This window comes from Echinococcus granulosus (genome assembly GCF_000524195.1).
Source record: "Echinococcus granulosus chromosome Unknown EG_S00039, whole genome shotgun sequence".
Taxonomy (NCBI): domain Eukaryota; kingdom Metazoa; phylum Platyhelminthes; class Cestoda; order Cyclophyllidea; family Taeniidae; genus Echinococcus; species Echinococcus granulosus.
This window is the reverse complement of record NW_020170419.1, coordinates 688,887-707,408: the sequence shown is the minus strand read 5'-3', so window position 1 is coordinate 707,408 and position 18,522 is coordinate 688,887. Positions and strand designations below refer to the sequence as shown.

The following is an 18,522-nucleotide window of genomic DNA, read 5'->3' as shown; positions in this document are numbered from 1 at the left end:
AAAAAAACCTGTCCTTACCTCACTTATCAAGGGTATTGTTACGGAATCATAACATCAACTTCAAGTGAGTTGCCACCTTTTTAACACATTGCCGACCTCCTTCTAACTCACGATAATTCATCCTCCACAGTAGCAACAGACTTGTTTTAAAGACGCGACACTAGTGAGCGAAAGGAGTAAGAGTCAAACTTATCATAAGTGGAAAGGCTGAGAGACTAGGCATACCAGAAAGTGCTTCGCAAAATATAAAGAACGAACCGCGTAGACTGAAGAGCATCATGCAGGACATTCGTGGGCAAATTTCCTTCTCAAAAAACATATTGATGCATGCCATATGGGCGTTAGCAAGACACTGGATATGTTTAGCTGTGCATTAAAATCTAATTGGCTAATATGGAGTCCACTTTCTGCGCCGATGTTGACCATCAAAGTAGCAGATGATGGGACAATTCGAACCCATATTCTCCAGCCATCCAAGCCACCAATGCAAATAAAAATGAGATTTTATATCACCCCGATCAGGTAAAAAGTGACAACAGCAGTTCGACTTAAAGAAAATCATTACTGAATCATACTTCTGGAGATATGAACAACAAAATGGTTGTTAATAGGGGAAAAGATAGAGTCAGGAAAAGTGTAGGGAGGGCCAAGGCAATACGCAGAGACGGCATTGATAGAGGGAAATGAAATGCGGTAAAAATATGCGAATAAGGGGGGATGTGTACTGCTTAAGGGAGTGTAGGTAAATCCCACCTGAAAGGTCGAAGGGCGTGATGACAATGGTGGTAATGAAAGCAGTGACGCAGAAGAAGCTGTTCATTTATAGTAAGAATGTGAACATTCACCCGTTTGGTTGATAAGTAGGCAATAAATCGAAAGCCGTTTGATTATAAGTCAAAGGACTCTACGGTGAGAGTGGGTCCTCGTCACACTCGTGACGTATTTATTATCGCACAATTTCGCAACAGTAAATGTGAGCCAATAAGTAAATTGCAATTACAGACGCTGTTGTTTCGAGCGCGGCTACGTGTATCACAAAGCGTTGTATTGTGCGCACAGGCATTTACATATCCAGAGCAAGTCACACATAAACCAATATCATGGTGACCGAAAGTATGCAAGAAACAGTCACAAAAGCGGAAAGAAAATTCTCTACTTCAACTGTTGAGAAAAAAGGTGACAGGTAACATGTAACCCCAAAAAAGTCACAACCATTAAACACAGACCTACGCATTAAATATGGTGCAAATCTGCTCAAGGAATGCTTGTTAACCGAAGTGGCCATCATTTGGAGACCTCGTAACCTTAACGCCACATTTGAAGGAAAGACTGTGTTACTGCAGCAATTAAGTTGTCATCATTATTTCCACCAAAAATGTGCTGCATTTCAAAGAACAAAATAATACTAAAATTTTCCCAACACCTACCGAAAACGCGAGCAAATGCCGAGAACTAACCCAATATAGCTAGCAAACTTACAAACAAAAAAAAACCTTTTTGCGATTTTGAAAAAAATTGTATTATTAATGCGTATTTTTAGCACCGGCGATTAGCATGGTTTAAATTTGACAGCACTTAGATTATTTGTAGAATCTAAACTTTTAAAAAAGAGCCTAATCATAACTAAATTTTTTTAGTTTTGATTTTAATTTTAAATAATTCTATTTTGTGTTTGAACGCATTGACAAGGAGAACATTGCTATGAGTCTGCTTTGTATAACCTAGGCGTGGAAGCGCCTTATTTGGATTCTATTGTAGGTCCTTATCTGTTCGCGGGACCGCGTTTCTTGATGCCGTAGCTCCTATTTGTTGCTGATTTTAATAGTGAGTTAAGTTCCTGCTCGTGTCCTTCTCGTAAATGTGAAGCCTCACCCTTGAGCCTTAAATTAGGCTATAACCCGTAAGTAGCACATCGTTATTTTGAGTCAGCGTGCTCATACGGTGTCCTTGTCATCTTTATGTTTTTAGGTCTATTTACTCACTAGTTCGACTTATAAGACATGATGCAAAGTCTTCCTCGTCTTTGCAGTTGCTTTTCTTTAAACATGCGTATTTGATTTTTTCCGTTATTTCCGTCGGCAGAAATCTACTTCTCTAGGCTGTTGGCATGGCTGCTATTTGTACAGGCGTCATATTTTATCTAAATTAGCTTGAGGGGAGGTGGAAGTAGATAATTGCACCTAAACCTGCTTGCCTCATTTGGTCCAAGGCAAATTCTACAGCTTATCCTCTTCAGCTTTTTGCTTTATTTCACAACCTTGTCATATTGTTGGAACCTCCACTTTTTGTATTGTGCTTTTGCACTCAATTGCATGAAAATCACCCTTACCAATCACTGCCAATGTGCATAAGATACCAGAGTAGTGAAAACGCATATTTTAGGCGATATTTAAGGGACTGTTTTTCATTCTCAAATATTGACAAATAGAGCTTGTAGTGTTGAGGATATCAGTATCTGAGTGCTATTTCAGTGGCCTGTATTTGCATATCCTAGTAGAGTCATTCAAAGTTCGGATTTTTTCACCTTTTAGGCTTGATATGGTAAGGGAGAAGAGTGAAGGTAGATCCAGTGGAGTCCCAATGGAATAATTTACACGTCATGTCGTATCTATGTTCGCTATTGCTGTCGTAGACAGCATTACGATGGCGAAAGATGTTGCATCGGAGGTTTAAGTGAGTTGTTCGTTACCTTTGTGGTGATTCCAACCATCACTTACCGCTCTTTTTTCTATCAGAATGTGTTGTTTTGTCATTAATACACTTATTCTGATGTATGTTTTTGTTTTCGCTGAATTTCCACACTTATTCACTCAGGTCTACAAATGGCTTAGTTAAATCACGATTCTGCTCAATCACTTAGTTCGCTTTAATTGTAAGCGGCTATTAGGTCAGCAATAAAGTACGCTTAACCTTCATGCCTAACTCACTGCCTCAGGTTTACCTCCTTTGAGGAAAGAAAGTTAAGGGATTCTTGCATTCAATTAAAACTTTTACACCTTTTCCAGGCTTTGATGTACCCAAGCTTATTTGTCAACACGGTTTTGCTTTCTTATTTGTCAAAGGATTCGACATTTGTGTAAATTAGCCTTGCCTCTTCAAATATTTCGTAACACTTTCTCTGCCAGATTCTCAGCGGATTGTCGGCTACTATAGTCGATGTCTTATTGTTATGGTTTGATTTTTTAACCACTTCAACCCTTGCTCAAGGGAACCGAAAGTGTAGCTTTGCGCGGTCCATGATCAATCTGCAGCGCTTTTTACTGACTTAGAATTATCCTGTCTTTAGTTGTGACAATTTGGTTCGGTCATTTACCGCAAATTAATTTAGAACACGTTCCGCGCGACGCTGTTGATTTGGTCATTTCCCTAATAGTGTAAAGTGCGAACACTACAGTAGCACCAAGTGGATACATGGGTTTATTCCCCAGCCTCGATTGAGAACGAAATCTGATCGTGTTCGCAGTGTTTGACTACAGGAATTTGGTTGGAGGTTTTATGAAAAATGCCACATAGACAAGTTGTTAGACTCCGCTTCATGCGAACACTAACCACGACAAATAAATGAAGATTTCGCTGGAATCCTAAGGGAGGTCTTACCGCTTTTCAGCCTTTCACCTCAAAAGCAAATAATTTTACTGCATCACACATGTGGCACGCGTTCTTTTGCTTTTGAGTAGTCGGTTGCACCCAGTTTAGTGCCCAATTTTTTTTCCTAAGTGATGCTGCAGTTTGATTGCTAATAATCGAGTGAGGAAGAATTTCTGCTATAGCTGTTGTCGTCCATTTTAACATAGCAGTTCCCTTCTTAACCATTTTATCAATTTTCTTTAATTTGTGCACAGACTACTATGATTTGAAAAACTGTTGATAAAGGCGACTAATCAAAGAGGTGAGGCCTCTGTTTCAAGCCTAGAAGTCGAGATCAATAGTCATGGAATCATGATGAAGCATTGAGTTTTCGGTTCTTACCTGTAGAGTCTAATAGGTTGATTTGTTTTCCCACAAAGAAATCTGTACGATCCACGTTCCTGCAAAAGGTCCTCGATTTCTATTGTGGTGATTTAGTATTTTATTTAACTGCGCGGGGATTTGAGTCCCTGCAGACTGCATTTCCGCTCTGCACGATGGCCTTTGGGTCATGCTAATATTCTCCGTTTAGAGACGAGAACTCTGTAATGGCCTTTGACCACCAACGTAGAACAGCGCATTCTTTCTGCGGCAAACGGCGTGACTGATCAAATGCAAGCTCCTATTCTCGATTTTCAGACGAGAAGTCTGAAATGGCCATGGACTTTCTGCAGCAAACGGCGCGACTGATCAAAAGCAAACTTAATTACGACTAACTGTTGCCCCGATCGTGGCCGCATTTTGGTACACCTTGGCCTCGTTCCATTTTCCTGCATTTTCGATGTATCACAGCTTGGTGACAAATCGCAAAATGCAATTGAGCAACTTTACATCGCTTAACTGGTGCGTACTTGGAAGCACCTTTAGTGCCTTACAGGACGTTTACGTGAGGAATAAAGGTGTTTGATATTTCTTTGGTACCGCACTGCGATTGCTGAGTAGCATATACATAGGAACGTCTCGATATTAATAGCTCGAAATTCACATGTCAATATAAGTAAATCCTTCTGGTGTTTGCTATCAATTGTTACAAATACGGGTTGGCGTATCTGTACTGTAACCGTATGTGCTGTTTACAATGAGGACGAAACAGTGCATCCATCGTAACCGATATCATGGATAGCAAACCAATGGTTAAGGTATGACGATGTTCTGAAGGGTTTGAAAGGTATGCTGAAGATTACAAGATTGCTAAGATTTCTCCGAAAATTATGCTCATTTACGGCGATGATGCTGGTTCATTGAGAGGTACTGGGAGCTTCGGCGTTCTCGAGGTGAATGCACAGTTGCGAAGTGTCCATCGTGCAGACTCTGCACATGATAAAATCGAAGAGTCGGACCAGCTGTGTTGCTGTTGGTCGCTGACACTGATCTGCCGCCATTCCACTACAAGCGCAAAAGTTTCCATCAACTCTACTTCCCAATGAGGACACTTTTAGACAGGTAGAAGTGAGGGGTTTCTCACCAATCAAAGAGACTTTGAAGAAATGGCAGACTTGAATGGATCCTCACGGAGTGAGGACTCACCACTTGGTCCAATCTTCGTGTCAGCATTTTCCAAATCGAAACGGTCATGCTGTAAACATCCACTGACTTCGAATAACTGGTGAAGAACTCATCCTTGTGCATTGGTTTTGGTAAAAGAAAAGTGCGTACACTTGAAGCTTTTGTGAAAACGGTGAGTATATCACAATTATTCACGGATATTCATATGCCTACAGCAGATACCTTTGACGATGACAAAAAAATTACATCTGCGCCAAATCGGAAGAATAATTGGGCAGGGAAACTCACTGCCTACGTCGAAACAGGAAAACATAATTTAACGCTCAATTGCAACATAGCGAACGTCGGCCATTCGCGTGTTTGGACCGGCACCAATGAACTTGACGATGTTCGGATGATGCAGGTAGCAAGTGTATAGGCTTCTTGGTGGTTGTATATGCGTTCAACAATCGCATTCATGAATTTGAAATCCTTCTTCACCACATTTTTACGTCGGCATTTTCCAAATGAAACAACCCGGCATGTCCCTCCTGAAATGCTCTTAAAAAACGTAAAGAGCTCATTTCGTGCCCAGTCCAGACGGAAGCCACTCCCCGTCCTCTCCCCGACATCACTATTATCATCGGCGTAATGAGAGTAGAGGGTGTCAATCCCACCGAGATCAGCGACGTCGATTTAATAGGTGCTCCCTCAATTTTGGCCTTGTGTGGTTGACACAACGTAGGTCTATTCTGCATTCATTTTGGGTTTTGGTTTTCGTTGCGTTTTCGCAACTGATTCACACCACTTTGGCATTAACTAAACTACCAAGTTAGGGTAATCAGTACCGCTTCCGCAATGAATAGTCATGCCTCATTTTATTTCTAGTATCTTCAATCTTTTATGGAGCCTAAAATTGTCAAAAGTAATGCAACTTCTGGTGGTGCCTAACGTGGTAAATCGTGTTTTCCTCTAGTTGGACACTGAGGTGTGTATGTGTAGGTTTGCCATGGACTGAACCAAAGTTGTGTAAATATCCCTTCCATTCTTTAACCACCGTCGAGATATATTTGTCAGTCTACCATGGAATGCATTGCAGCGACGCAAAAATAATTAAAACAGTTCTGATATGAGTTGACTGGATAACTTGGTCTTGTTGTTGGAACCTTTTATTTAACCTGTTGTTCTTTTCTTCAGCCGCTTCTGAGGCGCCGGTAGTCATTCGCTTCACCGTGACGATGGCAAACGTGACGAAAACGGAGAGGGGGATGTGAGAGAAAAGAAAGGAGAGACGGAAGTCAAACTGAGCTCCCAACATCAAAGGAGGAAAGAGTGGCTTTCAAAACGCCGTGCTCTCCTGCGAAGAGGCCCAGTCAAATGTCTTCTTTCCCTTTGTTTGTAAATGGACCAGTATGTGTGACGTGTATGTGCATTTACAAATCAGAATTTCTCCACTCGAGCCTTTACTTCTTGTCTGTTGGTGGGGAAGGAAAATGAGCTAAAATGGAACTGTTGGCTGGGTCATGAGAAGCATAATAGCCTTTGGTTTTCTTTTCATTGATGGGATGAATGGTAATAGGTGCGAATCGCACATCCGGATAATCGGTTTCGGTGGCTTTTCTCTCTCGCCTTAGAAGCATGGGCATACATTGACCGGATACAGCAATTACTCTCTCTGCAAGGAGCCAGATATTTTAGCATCCTACGTAAACCACTGATTTGAGCCACCAATGATGTACCTACCTTCTGTGAGTAAAGTTAGGCGCTTTGGTTTCGTTGCTGTGCCACGGTCGATCCCAGCCCACCTGCTTACTTGTGATAGTTGAGTGAGAAGAACAATTTCCCCTCAAAGGGAGGTAGGGAGAGAAGAAATAGAGAGGATGTTGCCCAAACCAACATGAATAGTTCGTTGTGAGGTGCCTCATGCCTAGTATACTTGACTAAACCTCCTACAAATGTATCACAAAGCAATGCTCACGCCACTTGTGTTGCTAGTCGTCACCCTCCGAATTCCTACATGGAGACCTCAACGATAACTCAGGTCCAAGTTTAGTCGAAAAATGCGAAAACTTGCTCAGGGCTGTTCCTATTTAGACTGAACCACTCATAAAACAAAAGATCAGTGCCAATTCGGCAATGCACTTTAACAATACCAACGCGCTTCCGTTCCCCGTGAGCCTTGACGAACAAATTTTCTGATTCAAGAGTTGTTCTTAAGGAGTCCCTGCAGAATTCTGTTTGGGAAATTGTGACCCTGTCAAAGAACACGAACAACATTTTTTATCATTAATTTTACAAAGGGAGGCGCGTGTAAGACGGAGTTGTCTGTGAGAAGCACGTCATGAACATTGGTTCCTCACATTAGGGCTGTTTGCTTATTGAAGGCTTTTGAATGAACTGGAGTGCAACGATGTAATGAAGAGAGTGGATAGGATAGGAACAAGGGGTGATTTTGCTATTACTCAAGCATGTTGACCGAGCGGTAGTAGGAACGCCCACATTCTAGTTGGTTGTGAATGACGCTCAAGTCATCTGATCGATCAGATGTGTTTTATCGATCCAATGCGGTCGTCCCCACGAGCAGTGATTGGAGTGATTATCTAACCAATGTCTGAGCGATACTTGGTTGCATACTGTAGAAATGAGCTCCTGTTTCCAAGGTTTTATGGTGCGTGATGATTATGCTTGCACGCTTGAATTAACTCTGTCATTATTTAGGTGTTGAAGGAAAACAAGTGGAATTTAGGTGACCTTTGCAAACCCACTTCTATTCTTGACATGTGCAGTTCTGCTAAAACCCCTCATTTCATTGTTTCTCATGAAGCTTATTATCAAGTAGAGATTATGTTAGCTAGCTTAGGTGCCCAGTCGGTTCAAGTGCTTTTTGTCGACAAGTAATCCTTTGGGTTCTGGCATATTTGTAAGGTGCAACAGGGGCCACGGAATGGCCAAACTTTGAGTATTTCATGACTACCTTTAACATCACACTGGCTGGGTGTTGATTATGGGCTCACCAAAATATAAACAAAATTCGAGTTGATTTGCGCATTTTAGAAATGCTCTCTTGGGCATCAATTTTTCACCATCATCCTTGAGTGAAGTTAGCTTTAGCATTCGCATCAATAGCGACTTGTAATTTATCCTCATCACTGGTGACCCTTTCAGAGCACTCGTCAATTATTTGCATAGAGATATGCAAACAACTGGCAGTGGCATCGTTTCTGCATTTGCTAAAGGAAAGTGACTTTTTGATCTTTGCAAACAGTCTAGCGATGAAATGGAAGCACATTACTTTTTCATATTATTCAAATTCAGAAAGAATTAGGATTGGGTAATTTTTGGCTTAGTCATCAAATTTTATGGTTAATATGAGGTTGTGAATAAATCACGGTTACAAAACCAACGTTTTGCAACTTAATGCGCATGTGACGGCAAAACCGAATTTGAACTTTTCATTTTACGAACGAAGCAAGGAACGTTACTGCTTGTGATGGCGTAAATCACTCGAGTTATCGTTCATTAAGGCGAAAAGCAAAAATGCTAGTGTGTACATTAGTAGGTCTACGTGTGGTGATGAACTATGGCCTACATTTCGCAATTTTCTAGGCGTGAGAACTACTCTGAGCGTATTTGATTTACGTTGATGCGTCTTTCATCGACTATGGCTTTGGTCTTAGCATACGAATCTGCAGTCATTCCTTTATTTTCTGCTAAAAGATATGGCTTCTAGTTTCCAGTACATCAACACCGCAGTGACTCCTGATAGTACTTAATCCTGCATTTAGAAAGCCTAATCTTGAATTCCTGCTAGATGCATAATCTGCCATGGGAAGGTACCGAGTCAAGACTTTACATGGAAATGGTGATCAAAATCATTTACGAGCATCTTTGATTTGGCGAGGTTAGTCACACTAGTTACCAGGTTGGTAAGGAAGTCTAGTGTTTCCTAGACGGCATTATAGCATGCAAAGTGGCCCAGAATAATCAGTTTAGTCTTAAGTCAAAGAGTGTATCTGAGTTGTAAATACCTAGAAACACACCGTCATTGAAGGATTTCTCATTGAATAACAGTACAGGCAATTAATTGCAAATGCTTTCTGCCAAAATCGTGAAGGTGTTTCTGCGGATCTGCTTTTGTTTGGTGTCAGTGCCAACAATGATCATAACCACCACCTTCTATTCGGGATGTGCATAAGCTGCTGCAGGGGTGACGAATGGGCCTTAACAAGGAGGAATGTCATGTTTTCTTATAACAGTGCTTGAGCTCACACTGATAATCGCACTAAGAATACGTTACAAAATTCGCTTGAGAGGCGTCATCGAACCTTGAATCAAGTAAAAACGCTCTCTTTGCCCAACAAACTTAATCTCAGTTAATAGGTTAGGAAGAAGGGAGTGGCTCTGCTATATGATTTTTCAACCCACAGAAATTTTGCTTAGGCCCCGCCCTTATGGATGTGAGGCGAAGCAGCATAAAAATCCTTTGATACCGTTATTTGATAGGGTGCGAATGAGAGTCAAATCACATCAAACTTTCGGTATGCGAAACGTCCATTGCAGCTGTAAATAAAATGGCAGGTTACTTACAGAAACCGGCCACTTTTTGCTGGCCCGAATGCCCATTGTAGACATGATGTGGGCAGATTTGACAAATCCTATGCAGATGAAGACGCTATTAATGCACAAATGGTAGACATAGGTTGAAACTTCGATAATTCAAGGTGAGATACCAGAGCTGATGCATTTAGTTTCCATGTGTATTTGGTGAATATTGCCTACTAAAATCACCAAAAATTGCAGCTTACATGTGGCTCATTCTTAAGTTCCCACCTACACGGATGACAAGGGTTGGCGTTTCAGCATTCTAGAGATCAGCCACAATTAGTTACGCACAACCAAAAATGCGATAAAATTTTACATTTTAGTGGACGATCAACTGTTGTGAGGATAATTTGTTAGGGAGTACTAGCCTGTTTTTTGGCGTGGATAAGTATTTATTAAGGCTTAAAGTCAGGGACAGCAGATCCATGTTCTATTTTCGTATGCCTCATCTGTATGGACTGTGTATATGTTCTTAATAGCAGTTGCTGCATTTTCTGTTTAGAATACGCCTCATTATGTTGCAAATTCATGAACTGTGAACAACGAAAAACAGTTTGTTTAAACGAATTCCACAGTTAAAATTTGTAGAATTGAATTAGTGGTATAGAATTTCAGTTTATAGGTAACAAACTTTAATTCCCACACTTCTATTTACGTAATTAATTTGATATTTTGAAAGTTAAAGTGAATGCCCCAGCACTTTCTCAACTCCATTTATGATCCTCAGGCAAGCAGACGCTAAGTTCCACACCCTTACGACCGAGAGTAGCCTATGCCACTGCTAGTGAGAGTCCCTCTGGAGTAGAGAAATCCACGAAGGCTCTATGAAATCGTTTACCCACCCTCCCTTTGGCTGCATCGAATAGGCCAAAGAAGTCGTGATTGTCCTTCTCTCTTGCCATTGGCAAAAAAGCTATCACCCTCCAACTGATGGATGGAATAGACGTCATAGAAAGCCGTCAGAGTAAAGGCATTCAGACCCGCCAACACATGGCCCAGCAGAGGCAGGGGAGATCACTGCCTCACAACGAATACCGAACATGCGATCCGCATGTAGGATCTTGCTGGACGTACGTGCGAGAAGAATTAAAGACAGCACAAGATTTTTTATGCAAGAAGCCAATATTGCTCAAGTAGTGAGGTTCAAACATAGAGATAGCCAATTTTTCGAATTCTCTAGGTGGAAAATAACGCAATGAGGAGAGGCAAAATGTAGTCACAGGATAAGCTTTCTTAGACACACCGATAGAGGGACCTGGGAGAAACAAGGCATTAGCACTTTTGCACTAAATTAAGGTAATGCCATATGTTTCATAATCTTGCTGGTGTGGTTTAGAAGGAAGTTCATGTGCATTTTTACCCACTTTTTCGTCGATTTCTGTCTTGGTCAGCAGCAAAGTTTGCATCAATGGAATCCTTCCAAGTTTCAAACAATTAATATCAAAGACGAGCTCAGCTTCTTATATTCCCCAAAGCGGATACTTCGCCTATGATAAAATGGGTTATTATCCACTCTCGTTTTGTTCTAGTAAACGAGGGTTATTCTCCGTGAGCTCATTCTGGCTAAAGTTTATTTTACAGATCATCCTATTTAAACACGAAGTGTTCACGATTTTTAATAAGAGTGATGCCTAGTTAGCGTTTATATAGCAAAGAATTTTAGATGTAACAGTGGAAAACGTCAGAAATGGGAATTTATACGTTACTTCATTGGTTTATTTTAAAAGCAAAGCAGTCGTAGAGCTGTCACTTACAACACTCAAAAATAAGCTTCAAAGAGCACAAATAAAACCACACAAGCGCAATTAAGTTAAAGTCTGCTATCACCAACCTCCAAAAAACCAAAGCCGATGCTTTTAACACCGCTCATTTTTAAAAATTAGATAAATAAAGTTATTTTTGGCAGCTTAGTTTTAAGTTCTCCTGGCCTATGGACGCAAGCCATTACAACAATCCAGAGCAGAGGGCCAATCTAAGTATGATGAATCAACTTTTGGTGATCGACCACCAGAATCAAGATATAGAACATTCTGTGTAAAACCGGAGTTAGTATACCGTATTGCAGTTTGGCCCCTTATGCCATGGATAAACTTCGAGGGCTCCATGTCACTTTGTCACCGTCTCGTTAAGCCAACAGAAGATCGGAGAGGGATAAAAGAGTGTTTCCATTCCTTCATCGCTCACACATACCACTTCTTTCACTGTTCAAATGTGGTAACGCTTTTATTGGCAGCACTGAATTTAGAATAGAATTACGTCCAGCCAGAAAGAATTTTACTGCAAAGATAAATGTGAAAGATTAAGCAGGATGTAGTTGCAAGTGATTATGTAATAAAATCAGCCTGACGGCCTCAATGGTGGTTGGATAAAGCCGTATTCGCAGCTAAAAGGAAAGTTAAAAGGGCACCCTGGAGGAGATAGGTAGGTAATTTTACGAATTTTTGGATGGTACAGCGCACACAACCGCTAGCGTGAGGACATTAGCCCCTACATGCTTCTGCATCGGGTCGAACGATAACTCTGCAATCGTTTGTGAGTGAGGGGGTGAGCAAGCCACTAATCTGCGTGAATGAGCAAAAAGTGAAATGAATGGATGAGTGAATGAAATAAATGAATGCCAAGCCATCCATCACTGACCTAACTGACATCACTTTAAATTGTTTCTCCTACTCAGTTTGCTACTGCATAATCAATCAGTTCTCATTAGCCAAACGTTATGTTTGTTGTCACTTAGCCCTGCGTGACGTGATGCCTCGCCTTTAGGACAAAACTAGATAAGCGGAGGGAGAAAGCAAGGTATGGAAATGGATGGTAACTGCGGCTACAATATGGAGGTGAAGCAGGAGAGAAAGCTAAAATCAATGCTTTGAATCTTGATAATTAGACCGACTTCATTGGCAAAGCATTATCGCCTCAAGCAGGCGTAGAACCCATTTGAATCGTTTGCCTGCCTAATAATTTGATTGCATTTTACCATTTTAAAACCAGCAACTTTCTTAGGTTTAGAATGGTAAGAGTGAGATTTAAGCGGGCGTACAAACATTTGTGGATAAGGATTTGAATGACTACCTCAAGAAGGGCTATTACATGCACATGGTGAAGTGGCATTACCTGTAGCCGCCTTTCTTACACTTACACCGTCAAAGAGGTATTCTCAGTAAAACTATCCCAAAGAGTTAAAAATTAGTGCACTAGCATTGCAATGCATTTGACATACATATTAGTAGGTTTTTTTGCAGGCGAACCTTTAAAACATAGTAATGCCAACTTCTCCCCCTCATTTTCTTGTCGCATTTAAAACAATTTTGACATGCTTATGACCCACCAACAAAGGTGTGTGTAAGTGGATTAAATTGAAAGTTAAATTTGCACAAATATGCTATTTTGCCAAGAACTAGCATTAAGCAACTCACATGGTCACTTAGACATCATCCCCAACAGTTTGCATCTATTCTTTCCGTATCGAAGGCCAAATACGATTAATGGACCCAGTCCTCAGGACCAATTTGGAGTGTGTGTGAAAAGCTACTAAAAGCACAGTGTGAAGCGGTTCGTCATAAACCCCATCATGCAATCCCAGCGGCTTGACACCATGTTAAAGCCGATTTTGGGGCAAGTTTTTGTTTTTATTTGTTTTAATTGTATGTATTTACTTGACTTTGCTTGTCGCAAAAGCTGCGACTTTAAGAAACAATAAGCACTTCTCTTAGAAGTAGACTTTCCACCATAGACGCCTTTCCTGTGATATTTATAGAGAAGAATGAACCGATAAAACAAATGGATAGGGGAATAGGAATCAAGAACCATTTGCGTGTGCCGGGAGTCGAACCCGGATCGACTGCTTGGAAGGCAGCCATGCTAACCGCTACACCACACACGCCCATTCGGCGTGCGCACAAATATTAAACAAAGTACAATTTTCGTAGCATCTGTTGCCACTGACTTCCATTTGCGTTATAAACCATCGGTTTGACCAGCCCTTTCTTTGAGATACCTAAGTATTTTAGCTTTGTGCTTGCCATGCAAGCCACCTTAGTAATCCGGCTTCTTTTGTGCCCCAACTTGTCGCTCAAGAAGTGAAAACTTCTTAAACGTTTAAAAAACGAGGCGTCCAGTTCCTCACTCATCTTCAACATACAACGTTTGTAGGTGTTTGTTTGTTAAACAGATCGCAGGACTTGATTTCAACTTGAGGTGGTCAAGTCAACACACTCAAACAGCAATTGCAATGACTATTTTCTTGTGCCACGGGGGCTGTGTTCTGGGCATTAAAATGAACAAAAAAGGATTAGTGGATAAGTGCAGGAGATGAATATTTGAAAGACGGGGTTGAGTATCCGTTCATAAAGATAAATCTGTACTTTGAGAAATTCGCAGATTGGAGTTAGGAGATCAACTCCCCAATATCCTCAAAGGGAATTAAACAAATCTATCACAGAAGTGTCACAAAGTAACAGTCAGGAGGACGAAATGGGCAAAAGAGAACTAGCTCATCTAACAATACACAGGTATGCAAAGTGGGTGGGAACCGCATCGAGTCTTCTGACCAAAGCAGCATGAAAGGATATTTACCGCCATCACACGATAAACCTAGTAAGCTAAAACGGAAGAAGCAGGGACTGCGAGCACTGAAAGACTTGCGTGGAAAATGTGCATATCATGATCATTTCCTTGTCTTTAATATACTCGGGACCTCATGAACCGCCTACTAGGATAAAAGGCAACTGTTTTTCAAATGAGACATTTGTCAGTGGTAGAGTCAGCAATCCAACCTTCCGGTTCTGCTGGCTTGGGAGTTTTTACTTTGTTAATCTTAGGGGGAGGAAATTGAGGGGTAATCGTTGGTTGTGCACTGCCCAAGGCTGCAACTGCCACTGTCAATCAATCTAAACACAAGCAATTTGTTTAGTGAAACTTCTACTTCCTAGAGGTAGTGCCACGCACTTCATTCGGTCCCATTTATCTACCAAGGTTCTGGAGTTTGTACCCCATGTGGGCACAGTTCACAAAACTTCATATGGAGCAGCTTAAAACTGGACTCATTTGAACTCGACTGATGTAATTTAAAAGTCGTCTTGGTGTGATGTTTTTTCCGCTTCTTGCCCGAATGGATTCAGACCGTAAATATCAAGCTAAATGTGCGAAAAGTAATCAACAAAGTCCTCAAATCTTTAGAGGCACCGTTACAATGTTTTCGCTAGGGGAGGAGGCTCTTGTTCAGCCCCATGTATTCATTTAGTAAATGAACATTTGGTATGATTGCAGTTGCCTTTTCAAGGAATTTAAAATCTCTTAAGCAAATGACATAAATAATTTTACCAATAGAAATGCAATTACAAAGAGGGATTTGAATTTTTGCGGATTCGAGGAAACCAACGGGAGTATGCGAAGCTTCTCATTTGCAGTGCAAATACTCACACATCCACAATCTGGCGGAACTCTCTTGTGTAGCAGTTGAAGTACTCCCTCTACTCGCATTAAAATAACATGCTATGCATCCTAGGTGACGTTTATGTGACAACCCTTTAGTGGAGAAACTCATTGCTTATTAGTAGTTAGCGTGTCGAGCTCATTGTCGTTGCCGGGTCTATCATCCGACGTCGATGACATCTGAAGTGCGGAAAAATAAAAGTCTCGAATTCGCCCCTAGATTGAGTAACTTGATTTAACAACTTTCGGTTTAATAAAAGGAGAGGTTGTTACGGGCACTCCCATTCGTTGATCACGTTAAATAATTGGAGCATGCAGCTACATAGCTAGAAGGGCACAAGGTAATCCGTTTAAGCTATCTTTGGTAGGCAGGGTTAGTACCAGCTCGAAAATCGAGTTGTCTCCAACGATGTCAAAAAGTAAATAAGTTCGAAAGGATTAAAAGGCTTGTAGCAAGAATGCTATTTGATGGGCTCCATGGTATCATCGTGAAAGTTGATTCTCTGGAGAATGGCATGCTCTTCCGGTACCTTAAATCAAAAGGTTTTTATTCAGCAATTCATCGACCAAAGTCCAAATCATTTTACTTTTCGTTCCAAGGGAAATTGAAAAATGGATGACTAGGTTATGCATTAAATTACTGAATTTCTGTATACGTGGTTTTGCATTTATGTAAAAGCATCCGAGAGTTTCAAAGACATTCATAATGAGTTTTTTCAGCCAACAATAGCTGATATTAATGACCCATTATGATCAAAAATTGTCGAATCACTTTGTGGCTGTTCAACTTTTTGTGAAATGTCTTTTGATGCATATCCTGTAGGCGATGTACTGGTGGGGAGGGTAGGGAGTGAGGGGTGGTGAGAAAAAATCACATCAGCCATTATAGCATGACATGATTTAATGAAACAGCGAAAATGACTTCTGTCAATGCCAGTTACCTGTAGAAAGCGGATTTGTTTTTCAAAGATATCAACATCAAAATAATAAATCGAATTGCACAAGGATGGTTAAATGAGTGGAGGTTAGTTTCTCTTGCATTGCATTGAAAGCAAAAGAGCAACTAATGGCAAATTTATATAATTGGGATAACAAATTCTGTGCCAGAGACAAGGAGAAGTATTTGTAAGGAATGCGGAACTCAAATAATGGGCGTTGGTTAACGGTAACTTGAATACAACTGCTGCCTCTATGGCCTATTTTGGGTAAAAAGCTGCAGTCAATAATGGCTTTAGGTCCTTGTAGTGAAACTAACGGAATGTTGATTGTAGCTGTATTGCAGATACAGTGGGTTGCGGCACAGCCGAGCAATGTTACCAGATTCGTGGAAACCGCTACGGTTGTAGCGATTTGGCCTACGCAAAGCTGACACTGAGTTGCAAGCCTTCCACTGTCTTCCGCCTTATAGGCCAGACCACTTTGCTGGGTCGGTGTGTCTGGTCCAACTTTTTGCTACTGATAGCTTTCTGGTCAACGTACTTAAAGCATTAGCCTCGTGTACCGATTCAACTACGCATTTGACAATATGCCTAGAAGGGAGGAGACTAAAAAATAACCAGCTATTGGTGTTACAAGTAATAAGTGGAACAGTTGTTCGTGTCGATAATTATTCATAATTACCTATTTTTTGATAGTAGACGTCTATTGAAAGTAGGAAATCAGCAGTGATGTCACGTCGCTGAGGATTCGAGGCATAAGATGGATTTGAAGCTGGTTGAGTGTGTTAAATTTGCACAAATTTTCAGGTGAATAAAATGTTTTACTGGTCTTTGGTATACTTCAATGTTATTATTTGTTCGACATGAAGATCTGTAAAGTGTACGCGAATATTCATATAAATTATAATGCACAACTGTTTGCCTGTCAATTTTTGGTACTCCTTATTATATTCCATGCAATCTTAGAATCGTTTTGAAGCATTTTTGATCATAGAAATCTATTAGATGTGGTGGATGTGATTAGAGCTTTTCTGCTTGACGATTCGACTGCACAACTTAAGAAACTGGTTCTAGAGGTATACAATGACAGATACAGCTAAGGAATTTTATATTGTTGATAAACTACCGAAAATGAGGAAGGACTCAATTGTTGTCGACTTCTACCATGAGTGATGAAGAGTGAGTTTTTTCCTCCGCAAACTAAAGGGGAAGTAAATGACGTTACTACGTACACCGATGTTACTCACAAATAAACGAGTGGAATAATGTGCTTGGAAGACAGTCAGTTAGTCTTTTTTCAAATATTTTCAAATTTGTTCCAAAAGCGCACAGTGCATTTCTGATTGTTTGTAAACTGACCGACTTGTAATGAGGAATGCTGTCTGTATTGCAACAGATATGTTATTGTTTATTTCTAAACGATCTGCCATCCCACTGCCCACGCCACACCTCTAAGGCACGCACCGCTTCACTTTCATAAGATTACATGCGCGTGCAAGAGTTTATTATGAGTTGTTCACTTGTTGAGACCCAAACGGCAGTCATGGCCGAGATCCATTCGTCCGATAAAGCTGGATACTGCTCAAAGGTGTTCAAGACCTAACCTTTTGGAAAGAATCATGTATAGCGGGTCCGTGGAAAGGTAAATTTATTGCCGCCCATTGTGATCGCACATCATACTTTGGGATGGAAGGAGGGAAAATTAGCACTGTCTCATCCACCTTGTTTCTTTTCCAATTACAGACCATCACCTCATCTTGGCACTAGATGGCAAAATCAAGAGCAAATAGGGAATAGGGTTAGAGTAACGTCGATGTTGAAGTGAATAGGGCACGACTCAGCTAAATTTCTTCCGGAGAAAAAATGTGTTGCTATAGCGGAGAAGATTTCAGATTGCTACTCATCACTGCTTCGGTGAATGTATCATTTTCATGAGAATTTCCGTAGTAGTAAAAATTGCACCGCATTATTTGCCGCATTGCAACAAGCTCAATCTGACTCCTGAACAGTGATGAATTGAAACTTTAAATTCTGGAAATGAATTTGTACCCATCTATTTGTTCGTCAGACCAAACGGCACCAGTTGTTCATAGCAAATATAGTCGAAATGTTAGGTTTGTTTAAATATCACAACGAGGCGGTTTCGAAAAATATTGCTTTTGAATGAGTTGGCAGGTCCCCGTTTCCATCATGTGCCTAATTATTGCTTTATCGTAATCACAGGAGGGGATGGTTATTTACTCACGCATTTATTTAGAAGCGTTTACAGGACTTGTTTATGACTTCCTTAGCGGAGTCATCCGCATGATTCTGAGTTTCTTACATTCGAGTCTGGTCTGCGGTGAGGTGAACAAAAGGCCATGTCCTCATTCTTCGCCGCTATTATTGTTCACCTTGTCTCGTTGCTCCCTTAACCACACTCCGAGGAGCGGGTTCGCTG

General features: G+C 40.8%; 2 protein-coding genes across 2 annotated transcripts; one reads left to right on the top strand and one right to left on the bottom strand. All coding sequences in view use genetic code 11, as the record gives it.

The window, feature by feature from the left end:
- Positions 1-5,569: 5,569 nt before the first annotated feature.
- EGR_05414 (hypothetical protein) lies at positions 5,570-11,523 on the top strand (the record flags this gene model as incomplete). The annotated part of the gene is made up of 5 exons (XM_024494663.1): positions 5,570-5,683; positions 7,831-7,947; positions 8,214-8,443; positions 11,109-11,338; positions 11,378-11,523. The coding sequence occupies 5 exons, from the start codon at positions 5,570-5,572 to the stop codon at positions 11,521-11,523; spliced, it is 837 nt and encodes a 278-aa protein (XP_024350990.1).
- A 4,337-nt stretch (positions 11,524-15,860) lies between these two features.
- EGR_05413 (hypothetical protein) lies at positions 15,861-17,830 on the bottom strand (the record flags this gene model as incomplete). The annotated part of the gene is made up of 2 exons (XM_024494662.1): positions 15,861-16,085; positions 17,687-17,830. 2 exons carry the CDS (start codon positions 17,828-17,830, stop codon positions 15,861-15,863), a joined length of 369 nt encoding a protein of 122 aa, XP_024350989.1.
- Positions 17,831-18,522: the final 692 nt, after the last annotated feature.